Source organism: Suillus fuscotomentosus (assembly GCF_016647785.1).
Source record: "Suillus fuscotomentosus strain FC203 chromosome Unknown F5891scaffold_3, whole genome shotgun sequence".
NCBI classification, from domain to species: Eukaryota; Fungi; Basidiomycota; class Agaricomycetes; order Boletales; family Suillaceae; genus Suillus; species Suillus fuscotomentosus.
The window spans coordinates 788,047-809,940 of record NW_024539515.1 but is presented as its reverse complement, the minus strand read 5'-3'; the positions used below and the strand labels follow the sequence as shown (position 1 = coordinate 809,940).

Genomic DNA, 21,894 nt, shown 5'->3' with positions numbered 1-21,894 from the left:
TCTAGCCTTCATTTGTGCATTTAGCCTGGTTTGGTCACATTGGTGCCGGTCCGAATTTCTCGTTCACCTTCAGATATACTTTTCGACTGCCAACATCAACTTGGCCTACAACACATATATGCCTCCCCGCCGTGCTCACCACCTACTTCAGCTTCCATGCCCGGCTCCAGGCTGCGCACGCTGGTTTCGAAACCAATCAGGTCTCACTCAACACAGGCGTTCACTCCACCCAAATATACCTGCTCCAGGACCTCCTCAACCATCCCGGTCACCATCCCACCCTCGAGATTTCTCACCACCACCTCCGGATTTCTCACCGCCTCCTCGGGATTTCTCACAACCTCCCCAGCCATCACCTCCTATGCCCTCTGAACCAACTCATGAGGATTCGGACAACGCTGACGCAGAATTTACCAATTCAAGTGAGCGTTGTTATCGTACATACCATTCGATGTTAAACGGTACGTTCATTTACATCTGTACTCTTGTTGTTTTTGTTTTTGACTTAGATCTATGCTTAGGACGACCATGCACGGCTGATGGAGAATTTCTGCCACATGGCGCCCCTCCAACTCCCATGCCACAAAAGGCTCCTGACGACTGGAGCCCATATCGCAATAGAATAGAATTTGAGGCGGCTGAGTTCACGTTCAAAAAATGCCATATGTCTGCCAAAAACCTGGATTTCTTATGTGATTTAATGGCCGCAACTCTCGTGAAACACCGCGATGTCCCTCCATTCGCCGATCATAAAGATCTCCACAATGTCATAGATGCGACACAGCTTGGTGATGTCCCCTGGCAATCTTTCTCGGTTCAGTACACAGGAGAACGCCCTGAGGTTGTCCCGCCATGGATGGATGATGAATTCGATGTCTGGTATAGGGACCCTCGCGCGATGGCGCACAACATACTAGCCAACCCCACCTTCAAAGATGAAATCGACTATACGCCATTTCGTGAATACGATGCATCGGACAAGACGCGCCGTTGGAAAGACTTCATGTCTGGAGACTGGGCATGGAAACAATCAGTATGTTTTCCATCTATTACTGCTCGGGACAGAGCTAACGCTTCATCAAGGACATCATATCAAAAGATCCAGAGACGCATGGATCTGCGTTAGTCCCAATCATTCTCGGTAGTGATAAGACTACCGTTTCTGTGGGCACTGGTAACAACGAGTACTATCCCCTCTATGCCTCGATCGGCAATGTACGCAACAGTGTACGGCGTGCTCACCGCGATGCTCTTGTCATAATCGGTTTCCTCGCCATACCCAAAAGTACGTGTGTTGATATTTTAGATTTTATTGCGCCTCATCTGACTTACTGCACTACAGCTGACAAGAAGCATTCAAAAGATGATGCGTTTTGGATATTTCGTCGCCAGCTATTCCACAGCTCGCTATCTGCCATTCTCTCTAGCTTGAAATCCGCAATGACCGAATACGAAGTTGTGCGCTGTGGAGATGGATATTTTTGGTGTATTATATACAGTCTAGGACCCTACATCGCGGATTACGAGGAACAACTAGTGCTATCCTGTATTGTTAAGCATTGGTGCCCGAAGTGAGTATTGGAAGTTGTAATCATTATCCATCTGTACTAACAATACACATAGATGTATTGCAGTTCGAACGAACCTCGACAATGGTGGCATGGATCGCTGTCGTGAGCACACTGAGTTCCTTATTGGTGAGCTACATGGGGATGTATTATGGGATGAATTCGGTATCATTGGTGATCTCGTCGTGAGTGGAGCCGGCCGCTCTGCAATTCGAAACTAATATGTATTGTGTAGCCCTTTACGAACGACTTCCCCCGAGCAGATATCCACGAGTTACTGTCATTCGACCTCCTCCATCAGCTCATCAAAGGTGCTTTCAAAGACCATCTCGTCGACTGGGTAGCAAAGTACCTCAAGGCTGTGCACGGGACCAGGCGGGCGGAGGAGATTATGAGCGACATAGATCGCAGGTATGCCCTTCATTCATTATATTGATATTCTCTTCTAATTTAAGTCAGAGTCGCTGCTGCACCATCATTTTCTGGTCTACGACGATTTCCTCAAGGCCGCGACTTCAAACAGTGGACGGGTGATGATTCGAAAGCGCTCATGAAGGTCTTTCTTCCAGCTATTGAAGGCCATGTGCCTGGAGATATGGTTCGCGCATTTCGCGCATTGTTAGAATTTTGTTATCTTGCGCGGCGCGATGTTGTCACCGAAGATACCCTGAACCAGATGCAAGACGCACTTCACCGGTTCCATCGCTATCGCCAGATATTTGATCTCGTTGTTCCTACCTTCTCACTCCCTCGCCAGCACTCAATGATTCATTATACGGACATGATTCGACTTTTCGGTGCCCCGAACGGACTATGCTCGTCAATCACAGAATCAAAACATATCAAGGCTGTAAAGGAGCCTTGGCGTTGGTCAAGCAGGCATAATGCTCTTGGTCAGATGCTTGTAACCAATCAATGCCTTGACAAGCTTGCAGCATCCCGCGTGGACTTTGATGCACGAGGGATGCTCACTGGCACTATTTTATCAAGTGCTTTAGCCGCTCTCAGTAAGATTTCTTTCTCTGGTCGTCTTCTCGCATACTCAAACAGCAACATACAGCACCGGATGAAGATGAACAGGCTGTCCCTCCTATTGCACCACAGCCAGATGCCCATGCCATTGAACTGCAACCAGACATCGATATCGATGACGGTGAGGTAGTTGATGGTCCAACAGTACTTGGTTATGTAGTGCTTGCCAAAACTCCTCGTAAGTGATACCATGCAGCGTCAAATCTCGATGCTAACTATTGTATCATACAGAACGAAAACGGGCACGAACAGTAGTGGCGTTAGCACACGAAGTTGCTGTTCCAGATCTGCGACGCCTCATTCGACACTTTTTGTTCACTCAGCTCAACCAAGATGATCCCCGCGATCCTGCAGATGTCCCAACTGGTAGCTTGCCTCGGCATGAAGGCAAGCTCCAGGTCTTCAATTCTGCTGCCGCAACCTTCTTTGCTCCCAGCAATCTGAGTGGTACTGGTGGCATGCGACGGGAACATATCCGTGCATGTCCACTCTGGAGAAACGAGTACCCGCGCAATGACTGTGTGTTCATCGACACTGATTCGGACGCTCAAGGCATGCGAGGACTCGAAGTTGCGAGAATTGTATGCTTCTTTTCTTTCAAGCACAACTGGGAAGTATATCCATGCGCTCTCATTCATTGGTTTGAGAAGATTGATGATTGTGCTGACGAAGACACTGGCATGTGGATGGTCCGTCCCAGTTTCCACAAGGGTGGTTCCCGGAACCTTGCTGTTATTCATATCGAGACGGTGTTCCGTGCAGCACACCTGATACCTATGTACGGTTCGGAGTACATCCCTCACGACCTTAAGTTCTACCATTCCATTGATTGTTTCCGCTCATTTTATGTCAACAAGTTCGCTGATCATCATGCGTTCGAGATAGCCTCCTGACCGCCATGTATGGCATAGGTACGTCTTCAATTCAAATTTTGATCTGTTTTTAACGGTCAGATCCCATTAGAATATTTAATTCCTCGAGATCGTGCCTCTATCGACAATGATGGACTGGTCTGGCGAATTCGCAAAGTGGGCGCCGACGCTGAAAATGATCTCGTACAAGGGCAACCCTGCACAACGTCGAAACCTCCAAGGCGACCTGCAGATGGGCCAGTTCCAGGTTCTGCTCACTACGTACGAGTACATCATCAAGGACCGACCTATTCTCAGCAAACTCAAATGGGTGCATATGATCATTGGTAAGTGGGTTTGATTTTTTTTTTTGGTTATGTTGTTCATGCTTGCTATCAGAGGGACATCGCATGAAGAACACCCAGTCGAAACTTGCACAGATGCTGACGCAGTACTACCATTCCCGCTACTGCCTCATCCTCACCGGTACCCTTGCACAGACGCTGACGCAGTACTACCATTTCCGCTACCGCCTCATCCTCACCGGTACCCCCCTTCAGAACAACGTTCCCGAACTATTGGCCCTCCTCAACTTCGTCCTGCCCAAGATCTTCAACTCTGCGAAGTCACTCGATGAGGGGTTCAACACGTCATTCGCGAACTCGGGTGTGGAGAGCGATCACGGAGAAGAGTGTCGAAGAGGCTATGAGAAATGGCGAGGAGGACGGCAAAAAGGTTCATGTTCGTTCTACCTAGTGTACAATGCTACAACGCTGACGGCTTATATTTACAGGCCACGAGACACTGAGACGACACTATCATAACGAATGGTGAGTGCTCGTCGATTATCGGACATCTCAGTACTCACTGTAGTTTGGAATCACCCCACGCGCCTCACGCAACGCGTTTCATCTCGTCTCGATCCCTGCTCCACATCCACCTCTTCATCCTTTTCCAAAAGCCCAACGAGGCCCCCTCCGTGTTCGCCTCCTCCGCCTCCGCCTCTGCTTCAGCCCGAATGGCAGCATCCGCCCTGATCACTACATCGCCCCACTGGCGCCTGCTCCCCCGCCCGCAAACGAACGTTTTTGAGGCTGCCATGGACTGTAATCAACACCATCTCGTCAATCTATCATAGCTAAAATGAGTCTTAGTAGTACTTACTTCACTTCTGTTACTTGCAATTGACGAAGGCACTTTTGATGGCTTATCGCTGTATTATCACGCTTGTTTGTCACGTGCTACCTTTTGATCAATTATTGCACTTGTTTGTCGCGCGTCTCCTTTCGTTTGCACGCGCTCAAGTAAATAATGGTAAATAAGTTGTAATTAAGTTTTAATTTTGCAAATAAGGGCGGCCAAGAAAAGTGTGAATTTACTGATGAACTTGCCGTAGAGTTGCTGGACCTCTTGCAAGGTGTGCGTTCGTCGTGCCTCCCATTTGAGGATGGCGGCCAGATACTTCTCTTTCTTCTTGTCCGGAATTGATATGGTGCGTGCCGAAAGGTCCCAAAGGAAACCAATGAATGGTGCGCATGGTGAGAAGAGAATGTCTTTGCGAGCTCCCACGGGATGCCCAGTAGCTTGGATAGACGGTCGATGTCTTCGAAAGAGTAAGTGAATAAGGCGTCCTCGGGAGAACGAGGCGATGATGATGATAAGTCCAGTATCGGAAAGGATAAGTCTTCATCGAATTCCTCCACTCGTCCATCTGGCATGACGGATCCCTTGTACCACTTTCTACCCCCATCCACCAGTAGCCCTCCGTTTCTCGCGATGATGGACGCTCGAGCCTCGCGAAGGTTATTGTAGCTGTTAAGGTGCTCACGAAGAATACGTATAAATAAATGATCGTCGACCCACTTTGAAATTGGGCCGATACCCTGAGAACGAAAAATGTCCGCTCCTGCATCTGCCACCTCGCCATAAGTTCCGGCGGAGGCAGTGAAGCCGAAGCAAAAACTAGAATCAATGGCGAAGTCGTCAAGTCCGGTTCTGACGACCAGTCCCAGCCATTGGGATGGATGGAGTGGGATTGTTCGATAAGCTTCGGCGACGTCGCGAACTGCGGCCTGGGAACCTGGAGGAAGAGACCATACGAGAAGACAGATGGTGGCGGCAGTGCCCCATGTGCATGGATATAAATCAGAGTCGATAGATGAATTAATAGATGATATGGTTGGGGATGGGTGCAAAGGGAATGAAAGATTTTGGACCACGCGGAACCTGCCTGGCTTACCCGGTTTCGGCACCATGGATAACAGTGCCGACTGAAATGGTCCAATAAGAGTTTCAGTTTCTGACTTAGATAGCGGGCCGATGTATCGACCGGTGGAAAATTCACGATGGAGTATGGTGGCGAAAGCAGAGTGATGTTCAATGAGAGAAGGACTATTAGAAGGAGTGTAAGTGAAAGAAATAGAAGGGACGCTTCCCATGAAGCCAAGCCGTAAGCCATTGGGTATGTGCGCATATTTATGCAGGAGGTTTGCGGACTTGAGATGCCAGAGCCATACCTCTGGGTTATACGGCGTGAGTGCTCTGGATTCTCTCTCCCTGAGGGCAGTCTTGAGCGCCGTGATCCTTGGCTCCACACCCTGAACATTCGTGTACGTGAGATTGGGAGCTGCTGGAGCATCCTCTGGGCCTTTGCCAGTTGTAGCATAGTTCGCGCCCTTCGGGATTGGTGATGTGTCCTTCGGCGTTGCGACAGCAGCGAGCTTTGGTTCGTTTGTCCCAAAGGAACTCGGACATGCATTTGTGGATGTTGTGGCGGAATCGACCAAGGCATAGAGCACAGGCGGCTGGTCCGGACTGGCCTGTGCTCGACGGAAAAGACTACTGGTTGTTTGATGGCTTCCTGCTGGACTGACCTGCAGCGGGTGTGCGGTATGGGTGGTAGCGATTGTCCAAGGTAGGAGGAGAAGGTTCTTTCCCTCTGCTTGAGTTCACTTCACGACCATGGGATCGAGCATGGATGTTTGGTGCAGCAATGGAATTCTGCAGCTGGTGGATGATGAAGTCGGGTAGCGAAGTGCGTGAAAGAATGCGATAACGGTGGGAGCGAGCAGCATGATAAGCAAGTTTGTTGATGGCGAAGAAGCCAGAAGCAAGAAGGTTCCAAAAGGATAGCGTAATGGGCGGCAGCATGGAAGAAGGAAGCGAGCGTGGTGATGAACACGCGCAGATGGGAGCATGGAAGAAAAGAAGGCATGAATTTGTTAGTCATGAAGTGATGACTCTGCAGAAGTATATACCAATTTGATGCTCTCATCACGTTCCGCTTCCCAGACGTCATCCGAGAGGGTGTTGTACAGAGCGCTGTTGAAAATCCCGATGTTGAAGCCTTGGTTTTGAGCCAGACGGTCATGCCATTCCCGTCTGACGAACCCTGCGTAACGAAGTAAAGTCTTCTCGCCACGAGTTCGCATTCGGTGCTCGTGGTTGGTAATGAGAGTGAAGAAGAGCGCTAAGGCTTGCTGGTGCTTGTCTGGCCAGCCGCATTTGTCGATATGGATCAAGAAGCTCGTTTTTGCCATGTCGAATTGACGCCAAGAGAGGTCATGGTCTTGTAGCGCTTTCTGCGAAGCCTTGAATGATGCCATCGGCTTGAACACGACGTACCCATCAACCTTTGCCAGGCCAAAGGAGTCCTCCGCCGTGGACCTGCAACTGTCTAAAGCTTCCCAGCACCCTTCTGGACTGAAGTACCACAGCTCGACATATTCCATGCTTTTGATCTTCTGCAGTGCATACTGCGAAGGGCGAGGAATAAGAACGTCTGCCACGACAGCTTCGGCATCGAAGTCGTTGATCTTGGGCTTCTTCTTCTCTGCTTCTCGCTGTTCTTCAGCCGCTTCGGCTTCTTTCGCAATGCGTTCTTGATCTTCTTGCTCTTGCTGGACTCGAAGATCTTCTTCAGATTGCTGCTGCCATAGAACAATGCGTTCTTGGCGCTCCAGCCTCCAACTCTCTGCCATTTGCTCCAGGGCCGCCTCTCTGGTAGGTCCTCCTGCAACGATAGCATTGAGCCAAGCCGCGTAAGCTGGGAACTCGAAGTTCGGCTGCGCTTCGAGCGCTGGGTCAGCCAGTATGCGGTTCATGTGCGATTGGTGTGAATCGGAAGGTTGCTTGGATTAGTTTATCTGTAAAGTACGGCGACCTAAGAGAAAGTAGAAATCAATAGCTGATGATAAAGAAAAGAAAAGGATGAGATACGAAGTCGTTGAGGACGACTAGGCTGAAAACACGAGGACGTCGCAGTACGAAAGAAAGAGTTCGTACTGCATCCGTCGCTTGCGCAAAGACTACATTCTATTCCTCCGCTCGTTCCTCGTTACGTAATAGAATAATCAAGCTATGGCGGCGGGACTCCATTCACCGAATGAGTCGTGACATGTGAACTGTGACTCCGGAGTGACAACACACACTGACCACGATCTACGATGGCGTCTTCTGAGCTTTTGAAACAGATTCAGGCCGGCAAGAAGCTGAAGAAAGCCGAAACACATGACCGGAGTGGTGCTTTGATTGATGGAAAGGCAAGTGGTGGTGGTGGTGGTGGTGGTATTGCTGCTGCTACTGCTTCACGTGGAGTACCATCGATGGGAGGACCTCAACTTGGTGGATTGTTTGCTGGAGGTGTTCCTAAATTGAAGTCTAGTAGTCATAATTTGGGTGTGCCAGTTTCATCTATCTTTCAATGTTTGACTTAACCTCCTACGCTAGGAAAGTCACCGTCGCCTACTGCTAGACCATCAGCACCTCCTCCTGCTAGAGGTCCTCCGCCTGCACCTGCACCACCTGTGCTTCCTAATCGAAGTGTACCATCACTGCCAAATAGATCTGCTCCTTCAATGCCTCATCGATCTGCACCGTCATTGCCAAATCGATCTGCTCCTTCACTACCTTCAAGATCTGCTCCTTCTAGAAACACTCCCACTCCTCCTCCCCCACCGCGTCGACCACCACCACCTGCAAGGACAGCTTCCCCCGCTCCTCCTGCTTTCCCGGCCCGTTCACCACCACCACCACCAGCTCGTCCTGCCTCTTCACCAGCTCGTCCCACGTCTTCACCAGTTCGTCCTACGTCTTCGCCAGTTCGTCCTTCCTCTCCCCCTACTGGTCCAGCTCCACGTTCTTTTCCTCCAGTTCCACCTGCAAGGAAAGCTCCTCCTCCTCCCCCAGCCAGACCCTTGTCGACTATTGGTTCTCCTGCTCGAGCAGTCCCCCCTCCACCTTCTCGTAGGCCACCTGTATCAGACGGTCCACCTGCTCCTCCAGCTCGTGTCCGACATTTGTCAGAAGTTGATTCCCGTCCACAAACTCCACCTATAAATCGCCCTCCACCTTCCCGTCCACCTCCCCCTTCATCTGCTCCTCCAAGACCTCCTGTATCTGCTCCTCCTAGACCCCGTACCGTTTCAACACCAGTCACTGAGCCCTCCGCTTTACCTGTCGAACGGCCCTCCATCAATGGTAGTGCTAGGACACTTCCATCTCGCAAAAGTAAGTTGTATCTGTCCTCTACTGTTGCCCATAACTCATCCTCGTTCACCAGTACCTTCTCCCCCTCCAACCTCTGGCCCACATACGTTTCCCGTAACTGATTTCCCACAGCCACGTCCGTTTGTCTCAGCCACAAGGCGATATGCCAGTGGTCGAACCACTGGCAGTGATTTCGACCTGTCCACCTTATAGCCTGGCCCTTGCTGTACATAGTCTTATTCTGATCGCATGATATATCAGACTTGGTTGGTACAGTTGCTTGGACTCTAAATTATACAGTAGACTACGTGGCATTTGAATTTGGATTAAGTATTCCGCCAGATTTTCGGAAGTATGGTCTTGCCACATAGCAGTCTTATATTAACAACCCGGCAACACTACACCGCCCAGGTGACACGTATACAGTTACTTGCATTATAAAACCTGCTTCGTCACAATTTATTGGCAGCTAACTCTCACCAACGCATCGTTCAATGCGCTTCCCCTCTCTCGTCTCCGTGGCCTCTGCCATCGCCCTTGCTTCTTTGGCATCAGCTGACGTTGCCGAGTCCTCCGATGTGCTCGTCCTTACAAAGGACACCTTTACTTCTGCTGTCAACTCAGAACCTTTGATTTTAGTCGAGTTCTATGCTCCATGGTACCTTTCCATCGTCCTTTTACGTGAATTCTCGCCGACTTTTACCATAGGTGTGGCCACTGCAAAGCTCTAGCTCCCCACTACGAGGAGGCAGCCACCACACTCAAAGGGAAGGACATCAAGCTTGCCAAAGTCGACTGTGTCGACCAGGCAGACCTTTGCCAGTCCCATGGCGTCCAGGGTTACCCGTACGTCCATACCATTCGAAATATTCTCTCTAGCGCATTGACCATCCCTCCACAGCACCCTCAAAGTCTTCCGCAACGGTGAACCCACCGAATACTCCGGTCCCCGAAAGGCAGACGGTATCATCAGCTACATGCTCAAGTATACTCTACCCTTCTAATCACCTTTTCGTACCTATTAACATCACCCTCAGACAAAACCTCCCTGCCGTTTCTGACGTCACCGCCTCCAACCTCGCTGAATTCCAAAACGCCGATAAGCTCGTTGTCCTCGCCTACGTCTCCTCCACCACAAAGGCCCCCGCACCTGAATTTAGCGCAACAGCAGAAAAACTCCGCGACGAGTACCTCTTTGGTATCACCTCTGACGCTGCAGCTATCGCAGCCGCAGGTGTCACTCCTCCCGCTATCGTCGTCTACCGCAACTTTGATGAACGCATCACCGAGTACCCGCACCCGCCATCTGCAGTTACCACCGCCGAACTCGAAGCATGGATTCAGCAGCTGGCTATCCCTATCCTTGGTGAGGTGAACGGAGAAACGTATGCCATGTACGCCGGCAGCGGTAAACCCATCGGATACTTGTTTTTGGACCCCACAGACGAAAAGAAAGACGAGACGCTCGCTGTTCTCAAGCCTGTTGCTGCCAAGTACCGCGGCAAGATCCACTTTGTTTGGATAGATGCGACCAAGTTTGGCGACCATGCAAAGGCTTTGAACCTTGCTGAACCCAAATGGCCGAGTTTCGTTATTCAGAACCTGGAGGATCAGCTCAAGTACCCTTATGACCAGAGCAAGCCTATAGAGGCTGAGGCTGTGTCTGCTATGGTCGGCGAGTACCTCGCTGGGAAGCTTCTTCCTAAGCTCAAGAGCCAGCCGATTCCTGAGAGTCAGAATGAGAGCGTGTTCACGCTCGTGAATGCACAGTTCGATGAGGTTGTGTATGATGATTCCAAGGATGTGTTTGTTGAATTTTATGCTACATGGTGCGTTGCTTTGGCCATATTTCATAATGCATGCCATTCAAGACCTGTTTAGGTGCGGTCACTGCAAGCGCTTGAAGCCCATCTGGGATTCTCTCGGTGATCACTTTGCCGACGTGAAAGATCAGTTGGTCATGTACGTCCACCTTTCTTCCAACATTGTCAACAAAACTTATTCATCGTTGTAGTGCAAAGATGGAGTCCCAAGAAAACGATCTTCCAGCTTCAGCCCCATTCCGTATCAGCGGGTTCCCCACCCTCAAATTCAAGCCTGCAGGATCGCGGGAGTTCCTTGAATATAACGGGGACCGAGAATTGGAATCTCTCGTTGCTTACGTGCAGGAGCATGCCAAGAACAGCTTGAAGCCTTCTGTCAAGGCTCCTGAAAACGAGTCGCAGGCCACGTTTGAGGCACCGCGGGAGGCACACGATGAACTGTAATTTGTGCACAGTGGTCTTACCTCTATTGTTATCTTATCTCTTGCATGCATTCGATATTCATGAGGTGTAAGTGGAGCGACTCGTACGATTGCTCTAATATAAAGTGATGGAAGCCATTGATTCGAAAACAAGTACTACAGTTTGACTTCCTTGAGACCGTGCTTCCAGAAGGTGAAGTAGGCTGTTGAGGTGTGATGATGATGATGACGCTACTTGACAGAAAGCACGTACGGGTGACCCCATCCTCCTGAGATGAGAAATCGTTGAGAATACGACATTGTTTATTCTAACTTCGCAACTCACCCGGTAGTTCAACAGGGCTACCATTCCGTCAGCGTCCATGTTCTCGCCAGTGTACTAAAATTTTGTTTGTCAACGCGTATAAGGGGCAAAGCACAACGTACAAATTCATAGTCTTTGAAATTACCGACTATCTTCTTGACAAAGTCATTTGCCTTAGCCTTGAATTCAGTAACAACAGCAGGGTCTCCCTTCGCTGCTAATTTCTCCGCTACAGCCTTCATGTAACCCTAACATGAATATCCTCATCAATTTCGATCTCCACAGGTATAGCAATAATATGATATCATACCTTGAGATGAGAAAGATATGCTTTTTTGTCATAAGCTGTAGTTTGAAGACGGAAGGAATGGGCGATATTGTTAACTGTAATCGCTCCATCCTCGAGTGCCTCTTCCTGTTCTTCAGCTGAGGCGTTAGCACCTACAAAATCAAGTAGATGAGCCATGTTCTTTTTTCTTTCGATTGGATGCATACCGATATCAACATTGCCCTCCTTGAGTGTGATCATCTGACAATCTACTTCATAGGCGATGCCGTCCACCTCTTTCCTGGTTTTTTGAGTAGTCAGTATGTGACGATAGGCGAGCGCCAAGATTGGAGCATACATGGGGAACGCATCGGAAAACATCTCATCACCGGAGATGATATCTTCGTAAAGAAGCATTTTCGAACAGATATAATAAAGGTGCAAAGAAAAAGAACAGGGGGGGTTCCAACGAGGGAGATAGAAGTTGAGGTAAGAGAGATCCTTCGAGTCTTTTGATCTTTATGTACACCGACAAGATCAGTAGATCATCATCTCGTGGGATACAAAAATATTGTCATCCGAATCCCGACATCTGCTTCATGCTACCACATGGACTATCAGCCGGTAGTCGTACAGAGACATGCTCGGCCAGCTGCGGCTAAGCATAGTCCAGAATCAAGATATTGGCGTCAATTCAAACACCCGGTGTTCATCAAGGAATACGCACCAGTCACATCTATCCAGTTCTCTCCTTCTAAACCTCATAGGTATGCTGTAACAGCAGCAACGCGTGTTCAGATTTATGCACCCCGCACCCAGAAAGTGACAAAGACAATTTCGCGCTTCAAGGATGTTGCACGCAGTGGTAACATCCGTCCTGACGGAAAGCTCGTCGTTGCAGGTGATGATACAGGTCTCGTGCAGGTATGGACGCATACCCACGGTATATTCACATCCCTAATCAATCTGCTCGCAGGTCTTTGACATAAATTCACGCGCCATCCTTCGTACCCTGGACTCGCATAAGCAGCCAGTACACGTCACCAAATTTTCTGCCCTCGCACCCACGCAAGTACTCTCCTGTTCAGACGACACCACCGTAAAATTATGGGACGTCCCGTCACAAACTGAAGTAGTCACATTCCATGCACACACCGACTATGTTCGCTCTGGTGAAGTTTCGACCTCGAATCCCCACCTCATCCTCACTGGTTCTTATGACGCAACCATGAGATTATTCGACACGCGGACCAGCCAATGCGAAATGATAATGGGCGGCGGAGATACCTCGAGTGCAGTACCAGTCGAGCAAGTCAAAATGTTCCCATCTGGTACAATGGCCTTGTCTACTGCAGGTCCTATCCTGCGCCTCTGGGACTTGGTCGCTGGTGGCCGTTGTTTACGTGCATTTTCGAATCACCAGAAGACTATTACCTCGCTAGCGTTTGATGGGTCTGCGGGTCGTCTGTTGACGGGGAGTTTGGATCATATGGTGAAGGTTTACGATATCAGCTCGTACAAGGTCGTGCATACCATGCGATACCCCGCGCCTGTTCTTTGTCTTGCCATTTCCGTATGTAAAGTTCTAGTTTCTTGTCATGTTCCTTTGCTAACAGCAGTGCAGCCGGATGAAACGCATATCGCCGCGGGAATGTCAGATGGTACGCTCTCTGTTAGACGGAGACAGCCAAAAGCTTCAGAAGGCGCCGATCCGCCCTTCGCTTTAAAGACTGGAGCTTTTGAGACATTCTTAGGAGGTACCCTTCCTATAATTGGTCAAGGACGCACAAAGTCCAAAATCAAGCCCAAACCTACCGGAGATGCGGACGAGTTGAGAATCGAAAGCAGAAGAGCAAGGCGTCTGAAAGAGTACGACAGGCTTTTGAAAGGGTTTAAATATTCAGCAGCTTTGGATTCGGTGCTCAGAAAGGTGATGCTCGTTCACCATAGTTGGGAAATTCGATGTTGATTCGCCTTTTAGAACGTCCCACCGACAACGGCTTTCTCTCTGATACAAGAACTGATACATCGTGACGGCCTTCGGAGCGCATTGGCGGGTCGAGATGATGTTCTTTTGGAACCAGTCTTGCGTCTTCTCGTGAAGCATGTCACTGATCCCCGTTTTGGTGAAATGGTGTCCGACGTCTCAACTCTGGTCATCGGTATGTGATTGATCGTCTTGCATTTTCGCTGGCTTGACGTATCTATGCAGAGATGTACACACCGGTCCTTGGACAGTCACCTCTCATCGATTCACTCTTCATGCGACTTCGAAAGAAAGTCCTTGCCGAGATTCGGTTCCAAAAGGAACTGGTCAAAACAAAAGGCGCACTCGAAATGATTTTCGCGTCCGCTACACTGACTGCCGCATAGCAGGCCACACGACTTGTATTCTACGCATATATTGCTACATATTTTAATGCCCCGTGTCCGTTATAAACATTCATGCAGAAAGTCGACGAGATGTTGAAGGATCTCCTTTTGTGATAGTGCTCCACCTCCTGGAGCGTGATCAGTGGCTAGGCCATTGCTCTGTGTGTCAGCGTCGAGGTTGTCGCGGTATATTTGAAGGGTTGAGATGATATCTTTCAAGGACTGGTTCTTGCGCTCAAGCATTTGTGTGATATGGCCGCGAATCTGCAGTGTTACTCGACTTAGCTATCACAGATTATCGAAGAATGTTGCTTACTCCATCGTCCTCCATGACTACCCATGCGAGGATATAATCGACTGTCTGCAGTGTGAACAGTCCGCCCTCCAGTCGACGCAGATAAAACAGATCCTCGTCTTCTGACTCAATTTCACCACCGTTAGCAATGGTTTCCTGCGCATTCAGCATTCGGACTGGATGTTCATTAGTGAATATTACATGGCACATACCTTTTTCTCCGCCGCGATCTCCGCGTCCACAACTTTCAGACGATTACGAGCATTTTCCCGCACCTCGAGTAGTTTATCTGCTTTCTCATAATTATTTTCCACAAACTTGGCAAGCAGACGTATTCGATCTGGAGAGTCCGACGGAGTGTTTGAAAACAATGAGGAGATAATGCCAAGGATATGTGGGATATCTTCGGAAGCTGCTGCTGGTGCATTGGATTTAATTTTTTTTGAACCCTGCGGAGTAGGCTTAATCAGTTTGAACCGTACTGAGAACACTGCATCTATACCTTTCCCATGAAAGTAGCAAAGAGCGTCTTCAGTCCAAGGACCTCGATAAAGTTTGCGCAAGTGGCGGTGCCTGCTGGGCTAGACATTGCATAATCAAGAGTTTTGATTGCTCTCGACTTCGATTGCAATTTTTCTCTACCAACGGCACAAGTGAGCATTGTGTCGACATCTCCAGGACGCGCTCACCTCATCATAAGAAGCATGAGGTCGACACCTTCGCTCGCGAGGAAAAAAGACTTGACCTCAGGCTCGGCCAACGCAGAACAAAGAGCGTCGAACAAATTCTCCATGAATTCGGTCTCGTCTGCATCAACTGGATCACGTCTTCGGAATTGCTACATCATAGGAATTAATATTAAAGCTTATGATAGTTAATTGCAGCTTACAGAAAGAACGTTAAGAGCGATCTCGACGCCGTCTTTCTTGCCAAAATCTTGACGGTTCGCTGCATTGTTCTGTAAAAGAATGGAAAGCAACTCTGCGGAATAGCCACGGTTTTCGTCATGAGTCTTGGACTGGACGCGATTGAGCAACCAATTCATCAGCTTGGTCTTCGACACTAGTATAAGGGAAAGGTCAGGGTTAAAGCCAAGTATGTTTTCAAATATGCCTGGAACGTAGGTCAGTAACGAACGACGAGAGGTTAGGTGCACAAATACCGAGAATATGGAAAACACCCTGTCGGTCTGATTCTTCAGTCTCGTTTAAACGCGAAAGATTATCAACGAGCAACTCCAGGATTGAATTCTCTAGCTGCGTGAAGTGGAAAACATAGCACTTGAGATCCAGAACCATGCTGAAATATGGGAACGAACCAGGGCTTCAATGAGGGTCTTTAGCGCTACCTGCGCCTCCTCTTGCTCCTCCTCATCTTCCAGCTCGTTCCCAACATCTTCGTCGGTCAGCTCATGGATCACATCAACGACATCAATGACAATATCGGCGTTGTCATGGCTGAGGAGTCCAATGAGTAAACTGACAGAACCTGAACGCACGAGTTCTGGGTAGGCCAGGACAGGAGACTGTGCCAAAGATAGAAGAGATTTAAGCGCACTATCGAGGTCTGCTTCAGAGTCGATGAACCTGCAACAGCGTAAGTATAATCAGTCCTAGGACCATAAGACGTCCAATTTAAATTACTTTGACGGGTCATCCGGGTACTTCGAGCGTTGGTCTTGGTTTTTGTTAGGCAGCTCGTTCAAACTTCAGTAGCGTTCTTCTTATGCTTGTGATCGATATTCCCTCTGGCTTCACGTCATGTCAATATTTACGCATTTCGCGAGAAATTTGTATGCGCTCACGTCTTCCGTTGTTCCTTCTCCTTCAGCACTCTCAAAAATACTCAAAATTTGTTTCTGTTCCGAAGTCAGTCCTCCTCCGTAGAACCGCCCTTCTCCATCCTCTTCGACAAAGTAGTCCGCGTCACCCCCTGGAGCAAAGGAGGTGTCAATCATTTTGTCGTCCCCGTCTTCTACAGTTGCGCGTCGCGACTGTCGGCGAGGAGCCGAGCTGCTTTCAGGTATTTCAACGTCCATGGCCGAATCCACCGAGTCCTCATTCAAGGGAGTATCGAGACGCATCTTCTTTAGCATCTCCAGGGTAGGATTATCTGGCATCTTCCGCTTTGAGCTCGTAGGAAGCCTGGGCACCTGGAGCCCGTAAACATCACAACATACACGGAAGAGTGCAAGACAAGCCCTTACTTTGAAAAGCTTGTCGATGTCCATGATTCAGTATTTGGCTAATGGCTAGCTAGTGCGTAAAGACTACATCATGCATAAAATCACGTGCTCTAACATCTGTCGATTACTTGGTGATTGTTCTTCAGAAGCTCCAGAGAGAATTCTGGATTTTTACAACTGTCTTCGTTCTTTTAGGGGGAGACTATAAGTCTACGTATGCGACTACAAAATTTCTACAGCGATGGGCATTCGGCTTATCACAGCAGACGACAGCGTCCCCCGTACTTACCTTGCATACTTGCTCAACAAGCAATTTGAAGAAAGTGCGCATAGTAGGCCTGACTGTAAAATGCAGAAAACGAAGTTGATGCGTGAGGAATCAAGGGACGGTACCCACTATGATCGTGTGGCTTTAGTATGCACGGTGTCCATTATCATAATTTCATAGTTGAGATACATAACACGGTGAGCTGCGCTCCAGTATCAAAAAATAAAACATACTGGCAATGTCTTCGCAGACCAGCCACGTCGTCTAAACGTACAGCGGCGATCGATTAGTATGGTTTGCCTCTATTCTTCTTCAAGTCCTTTTCGAGCTGTCTAGCCTTTCGGTGCCCTATCTCTACAGGTCGAATAGCAGTATCATCCGCCTTCTTGAGCTTGACTGGACGGTTACCTACATATTTACCTGAAATATGGCTGAGCGAGATTTCGGTGATTGGACAAGGGTGTTTCTCACCATCCATCTCTTTCCAAGCTTTGAGGAAATCTTCTGGATCTGAAAAGGCGACGAAACCATACTTAGCCTAATAATGTTTTGTCAACAAAATTTGTAGAGCAAGAGTAAACGTCCACACCTTCTGGCTTAACCTGTCGCGTATGACACGAGCTTTCTGGAAAGATGTGTATTTATTAAAGGCATTCGCGAGGACATCATCGGAGACATCGTTGCTAAGATCTCCTACGAATAAACGGAACCAAGCTACGATAAAATTTGTCAGTGGCTGACTTTCGTATCAAGCGGTACACTTACATGGATTCCATTCTAGAAGAGTCTGATCTTCCCAGACCTTTCCACCACCCTTACGGAGCACAGTGGTGCGCTTTCCACCCTTTGCAAGTTTCCCACCAGCGCCTCCACGCTTGTCGATCATAGCCCCAGGAACATAGACACTCTGTTGCGCAAGTATGCCGACATCATATTCGTACGCATTCGCTGGAACAGGTGCGCTGTGGTTCGACGAAGATCCGGGCAAGGGATACATGGGACCTTGATAAGGCTGGTGGTAAGGATTAACATCATAAGCCTGTTGCTGCTGGCTGAATTGAGAATACTGCGAGTCCATAATGCGTTGATGTTGGTACAATGAGAAGCCGGGGTTATGGGTCACCTCACTTACCAAATTGATAACTAATTGAAATAATAACAACTAATTAAATAAACAAATCAACAAAAGTAAACAACCACAGAAACTCTGATTGAAAGGGTGTACTCGCTGTCCCCGCCGTCCTCAAGATCCCTCAAGGTATGTCTTTATGACTGTTCACCGTCCTGGGGCACCGTCTAGTCCTTAATGACTGGCTGTGACAGTCGGATTGTTCGAATATTGCCAGTTTTCGATGGATGGCCTATAGCTGCCCAGGATGCATATGTGCAATTAACTGACAATTCCTACTAGATGCCGTTCGTCAAAAAAGTGAAGTCCGATGCCTACTTCTCCCGCTTCCAAGTGAAGTACCGCCGTAGAAGAGAAGGAAAGACCGACTGTGAGCATCCTGTAGATTTCTTGTTCGCATGTGCTAAGGTCTACTTAGACTATGCCCGCAAGCGCCTCGTGACCCAGGCTAAAAACAAGTAGTAAGTTATTGCAGCTTGAAGAACGGCGACGTGTTTTAACAACTCGGAAGCAATGCACCAAAATACCGTCTAGTAGTGCGCTTCACGAACCGGGATATCATCGTCCAGATCGTGTATGCACGTCTACAGGGCGACTTCGTCTTGACCGCTGCACGGTCACAAGAGCTACCAAGATACGGAATCAATCACGGTCTCACTAACTGGACTGCTGGTATGATTCTTTCACGTAATTTACTATATGATATTTGATGAACACCTTAGCATACGCAACTGGTCTTCTGTGCGCTCGCCGTGCATTGACCAAGCTTGGTCTTGCCGATAAATACGAGGGTGTCGCGGAGCCCGACGGTTCCCTGACGTTGACCGAGGCATTGGATGAGGATGATGCCCCACGACCTTTCAAGTGCTACCTCGATGTTGGTCTTAAGCGCACTTCCACTGGCCACCGTGTTTTCGGCGCAATGAAGGGCGCAAGTGACGGTGGTATATTCATTCCCCACTCTGAGAAGCGTTTCCCTGGGTACGACCCAGAGAGCAAGTCTCTCGATAGCGAAGTGCTCAAGAAGTACATCTTTGCTGGCCACGTTGCTGAGTACATGGAGTCGCTCGAGGAGGAGGATGACGAGCGGTAAGCCATTCCATACGAACATCGCAAATGTAACATTTATGGTTTTTGCTCAGCTTCAAGAAGCAATTCTCTTCATATCTTGCAGATGATATTGGTTCAGAAGATATTGAGGAAATCTACACCAACGCGTATGCCGCCATTCGTGAGGACCCCACCTTCAAGCCTTCGGAGAAGACCAAGGACTGGAAGGCGGAGAGCTTGAAGTACAAGACGTATAAACTCACGCTGGAGGAGCGCAGAACTCGCATCCAGGAAAAGATCGAGGCCTTCAAGGCTTCAGGAGGCGAGGCTGCTGCTGCCGAGGACGACGACGACGAGTGAAAATTTTCATGCCTTTACTTACTTTTGCATTCACATTTTCATCCACTCAGCCAAGTAGGCCATATGCTTATGATATCATGCAACACGATTATTGGCCAAAACATTTTAAGATTCTAATATGGTCTTCTCGAGCAGCTCTTGAAGCCATGCTACGAGAGAAACTGAGGTCTCAGGAGTGTATGTTTCTAGTAATGATAACTGGTGACTCGCTCTGTTCAGACGGTATGCCGACGAGTGGATGGCAAAGTCCTTGTCGAATATGACGCGGAAGTTCCTGGAAATCCTCTTAGTCTGTGCTGGAAAGAGAAAGAACGATATTGGTATACTCACAATATATTTCCTTCCCACCTTCCGACCGCTTTGCCGCTGACGAAATCGACAAACCATGTTGCACCGACGCGTTCACAAACTTGTAAGCCCACTTCGCACAACCGGTTGAGAAGGCATCTCTCGACTTCATCTGAAAGAAGCTGCACTAGCTGAGGGATGGACGCAATCGGTAGCGTTGCTTGTGGCAAATGGGCTGTAAGAGATGATGGTGAAAGGAATGTTAAACGAAGAGTTTGCCTGTTGCGAGGAACATAAATATATGCTCAGGAATGTGCTCCAGATCGCAACTTGCCTGACGTCGATACGGAGAAGAGCCTCGCCCCCAATCCTTCTTGCCGTTTCATTGGCGACAAAATGCTCCACTAATTGGTGCCCGCTTTCACCTACAGCGTTGAATCGTAACGAGGACGGAACACCGGCCTTGAGCAAGGCAGAAACCATTTTATCTAGCTCTACTCTGATTCTGTCACAGAATACCTGATATTGAAGAAGGTCGATAATGGGTTGCAACAGAGGAGCCTTATTCGGAAAGACCGAGGGTGGATGTTGTGTATTGGCTGATGATAGGCGTTGATATTTCTGCGACGCATGCAGAGACAGGAGGAGTCCTTGCAGTGCAAAGTATATGAGATTACAAGTAGCGGACAAACGTTCATCGCTCTTATTGGATTCTTGAGCATTGACAGTATCACCATCAACCTACACAAGTTGAGCGCCACGTCTTGGTCTGCAATGATAACTCACGAGTTCAAACTTGAGTTCCATTCCCTGGGCAGCGTCAATGACGATTAGCCGCTCGGCCACTCGTGCTGACGCTGTCGGTAAAGTGCTAGCCTCTTTAATCAAGACAGAGAAAAGCTCTTCCTCGACCATCTCCCTTTGCGCGATTTTAAGAGAGTCTTCTAATGACGCATCTGATAGGCTTGTTATACTGTTGGAAGCAGTGCGAAGGAGGCCGTTGGAATCGGTTAGAATAAGAGAAACTTGGAGGCGGACTCGCTGACGGTGAGGAAACACAAGAACATGTGATGCGGTCTCATAGGTTGTCATGTGTCCTACCGCTCTTCGTCTGAAGTGAGCTGGAGCTGGACGCATGGTTAAATTCAAGATAGTAAACATGATCAAATGCTTACATTCCTCTAGTCCGAAAGAGACAAAGAAGTCCTTTGACGTTTTATCAGCACCCTTGCCTGTAGGTGCACCAAATGGGAGGGGTGCAGGCACCAATCCCCAATTGGCACGCCGGGTCTTGAGTGCATCAACCCAATACCTTTGACCTCGGAGGCGGCTTCTCTCCAGGTTGTTTGCGGCGGCCTTGAATATACTCGAAGCCTTTCTCAGAGCCTCGTCCTTTCCACCGATAGTCAGCTGAGCATTGAATGCGTCCACTGAAGGTATAGGCGAAGGCTTCGTGACAATACTTGCCGTCAATGTAGAAGAAGGTAAGGCAGGGACAGGAGATGGATCAGTTGGTGCGGAAGAAGCCAGTAGCAACGAAAGCAGCTCCCTGGCATGCGTCATCTCTCCTAGTGCGGTACTAGCTTGCGAATGAGACTTCCGACGTTGCCGCCTGGATGATCACATACAATAGCTGGGGCATGATTTCCATGCGCATTTTGAACAACTCCTCTGGGTTCATATGGGCTTTCGAGACGCCTTCCTCCTGCTGGTCCGATTCGACCTTATCGTCTTTGGTATCCAGGGCCTGAGGAATGGACAGATCCCCAGTAGCCCTCAGGGTATCTTGGCGCTCAAAAAAATCTACACCGCGCTCGATGAATATACGTCTCAGGTTTTCACCCAAGAGTTTGGTGGGATCTTGTTGACTGATACTTGGTTAGCGATAGAATATAACGACGATTTGGTGACATACGGCTCAAATACTTGCACTCCATCTGGAGCTATGTCTAGAAGGATAGGTATGCGTTCTCCTTTGTCATCCTTGTAGGGTCTTTCCAAAGAGAGTTTAGTTTTTTTCCAGGACGGTTGTTCCATCATGACCGCTACGTCTGAGTCGATCTGTGTTGTTGAGGACATTGCGGTAAATAGATTGTATTAGAGATAACCTTTGATGAACAATCCGGATAGAGTCTGGGTAATAACCGGAGTTCGCTAACGCTCGCACATGATGCTGGCAGCAGTGCCACCT

The 21,894-nt window shown here is 48.8% G+C and overlaps 11 protein-coding genes across 11 annotated transcripts; 6 read left to right on the top strand and 5 right to left on the bottom strand.

The window, feature by feature from the left end:
• Positions 1–451: 451 nt before the first annotated feature.
• F5891DRAFT_940657 (uncharacterized protein) lies at positions 452–3,493 on the top strand (the record flags this gene model as incomplete). The annotated part of the gene is made up of 8 exons (XM_041374286.1): positions 452–1,033; positions 1,084–1,285; positions 1,343–1,571; positions 1,624–1,753; positions 1,804–1,979; positions 2,028–2,596; positions 2,704–2,778; positions 2,832–3,493. 8 exons carry the CDS (start codon positions 452–454, stop codon positions 3,491–3,493), a joined length of 2,625 nt encoding a protein of 874 aa, XP_041232716.1.
• Positions 3,494–3,695: 202 nt separating this feature from the next.
• On the top strand, positions 3,696–4,047 carry F5891DRAFT_918462 (uncharacterized protein; the record flags this gene model as incomplete). Its single annotated transcript, XM_041373746.1, has 2 exons — positions 3,696–3,806; positions 3,853–4,047. Coding segments are annotated over 2 exons (306 nt in total), but the record flags the coding sequence as incomplete, so codon positions are not given.
• Positions 4,048–6,172: 2,125 nt separating this feature from the next.
• Positions 6,173–7,720, bottom strand: F5891DRAFT_1000220 (uncharacterized protein). Its single transcript, XM_041360094.1, has 2 exons — positions 7,670–7,720; positions 6,173–7,613 (listed from the first exon to the last, which is right to left on the bottom strand). The coding sequence occupies exon 2, from the start codon at positions 7,552–7,554 to the stop codon at positions 6,673–6,675; it is 882 nt and encodes a 293-aa protein (XP_041232714.1). The 5' UTR covers positions 7,555–7,613; positions 7,670–7,720; the 3' UTR covers positions 6,173–6,672.
• A 387-nt stretch (positions 7,721–8,107) lies between these two features.
• Positions 8,108–9,292, top strand: F5891DRAFT_357999 (uncharacterized protein). Its single transcript, XM_041371519.1, has 3 exons — positions 8,108–8,128; positions 8,185–8,959; positions 9,012–9,292. Exons 2-3 carry the CDS (start codon positions 8,308–8,310, stop codon positions 9,149–9,151), a joined length of 792 nt encoding a protein of 263 aa, XP_041232713.1. The 5' UTR covers positions 8,108–8,128; positions 8,185–8,307; the 3' UTR covers positions 9,152–9,292.
• An 18-nt stretch (positions 9,293–9,310) lies between these two features.
• F5891DRAFT_1136611 (thioredoxin-like protein) lies at positions 9,311–11,266 on the top strand. Its single transcript, XM_041364816.1, has 6 exons — positions 9,311–9,596; positions 9,647–9,784; positions 9,840–9,923; positions 9,976–10,767; positions 10,820–10,900; positions 10,953–11,266. The coding sequence occupies exons 1-6, from the start codon at positions 9,433–9,435 to the stop codon at positions 11,203–11,205; spliced, it is 1,512 nt and encodes a 503-aa protein (XP_041232712.1). The 5' UTR covers positions 9,311–9,432; the 3' UTR covers positions 11,206–11,266.
• F5891DRAFT_1000210 (translationally-controlled tumor protein) lies at positions 11,267–12,339 on the bottom strand. Its single transcript, XM_041360093.1, has 7 exons — positions 12,114–12,339; positions 11,983–12,056; positions 11,798–11,928; positions 11,610–11,735; positions 11,509–11,562; positions 11,437–11,452; positions 11,267–11,386 (listed from the first exon to the last, which is right to left on the bottom strand). Exons 1-7 carry the CDS (start codon positions 12,170–12,172, stop codon positions 11,340–11,342), a joined length of 507 nt encoding a protein of 168 aa, XP_041232711.1. The 5' UTR covers positions 12,173–12,339; the 3' UTR covers positions 11,267–11,339.
• F5891DRAFT_358012 (WD40 repeat-like protein) lies at positions 12,269–14,231 on the top strand. Its single transcript, XM_041371520.1, has 5 exons — positions 12,269–12,679; positions 12,732–13,328; positions 13,380–13,685; positions 13,737–13,917; positions 13,968–14,231. Exons 1-5 carry the CDS (start codon positions 12,365–12,367, stop codon positions 14,126–14,128), a joined length of 1,560 nt encoding a protein of 519 aa, XP_041232710.1. The 5' UTR covers positions 12,269–12,364; the 3' UTR covers positions 14,129–14,231.
• On the bottom strand, positions 14,182–16,653 carry F5891DRAFT_1230231 (armadillo-type protein; the record flags this gene model as incomplete). The annotated part of the gene is made up of 11 exons (XM_041369564.1): positions 14,182–14,392; positions 14,445–14,579; positions 14,636–14,872; positions 14,926–15,061; positions 15,113–15,261; positions 15,313–15,536; positions 15,586–15,679; positions 15,742–16,009; positions 16,131–16,174; positions 16,228–16,575; positions 16,630–16,653. 11 exons carry the CDS (start codon positions 16,651–16,653, stop codon positions 14,189–14,191), a joined length of 1,863 nt encoding a protein of 620 aa, XP_041232709.1. The 3' UTR covers positions 14,182–14,188.
• A 65-nt stretch (positions 16,654–16,718) lies between these two features.
• Positions 16,719–17,985, bottom strand: F5891DRAFT_1100100 (RNA-binding domain-containing protein). Its single transcript, XM_041363562.1, has 4 exons — positions 17,642–17,985; positions 17,466–17,590; positions 17,348–17,414; positions 16,719–17,296 (listed from the first exon to the last, which is right to left on the bottom strand). Exons 1-4 carry the CDS (start codon positions 17,952–17,954, stop codon positions 17,163–17,165), a joined length of 639 nt encoding a protein of 212 aa, XP_041232708.1. The 5' UTR covers positions 17,955–17,985; the 3' UTR covers positions 16,719–17,162.
• A 302-nt stretch (positions 17,986–18,287) lies between these two features.
• On the top strand, positions 18,288–19,415 carry F5891DRAFT_939880 (60S ribosomal protein L5; the record flags this gene model as incomplete). The annotated part of the gene is made up of 5 exons (XM_041374248.1): positions 18,288–18,375; positions 18,424–18,466; positions 18,517–18,677; positions 18,728–19,094; positions 19,148–19,415. The coding sequence occupies 5 exons, from the start codon at positions 18,288–18,290 to the stop codon at positions 19,413–19,415; spliced, it is 927 nt and encodes a 308-aa protein (XP_041232707.1).
• On the bottom strand, positions 19,319–21,892 carry F5891DRAFT_357830 (subunit 17 of mediator complex-domain-containing protein). The gene is made up of 7 exons (XM_041371517.1): positions 21,619–21,892; positions 21,332–21,571; positions 20,879–21,282; positions 20,490–20,830; positions 20,038–20,444; positions 19,746–19,982; positions 19,319–19,689 (listed from the first exon to the last, which is right to left on the bottom strand). The coding sequence occupies exons 1-7, from the start codon at positions 21,780–21,782 to the stop codon at positions 19,521–19,523; spliced, it is 1,962 nt and encodes a 653-aa protein (XP_041232706.1). The 5' UTR covers positions 21,783–21,892; the 3' UTR covers positions 19,319–19,520.
• Between the last annotated feature and the right edge of the window lie 2 nt (positions 21,893–21,894).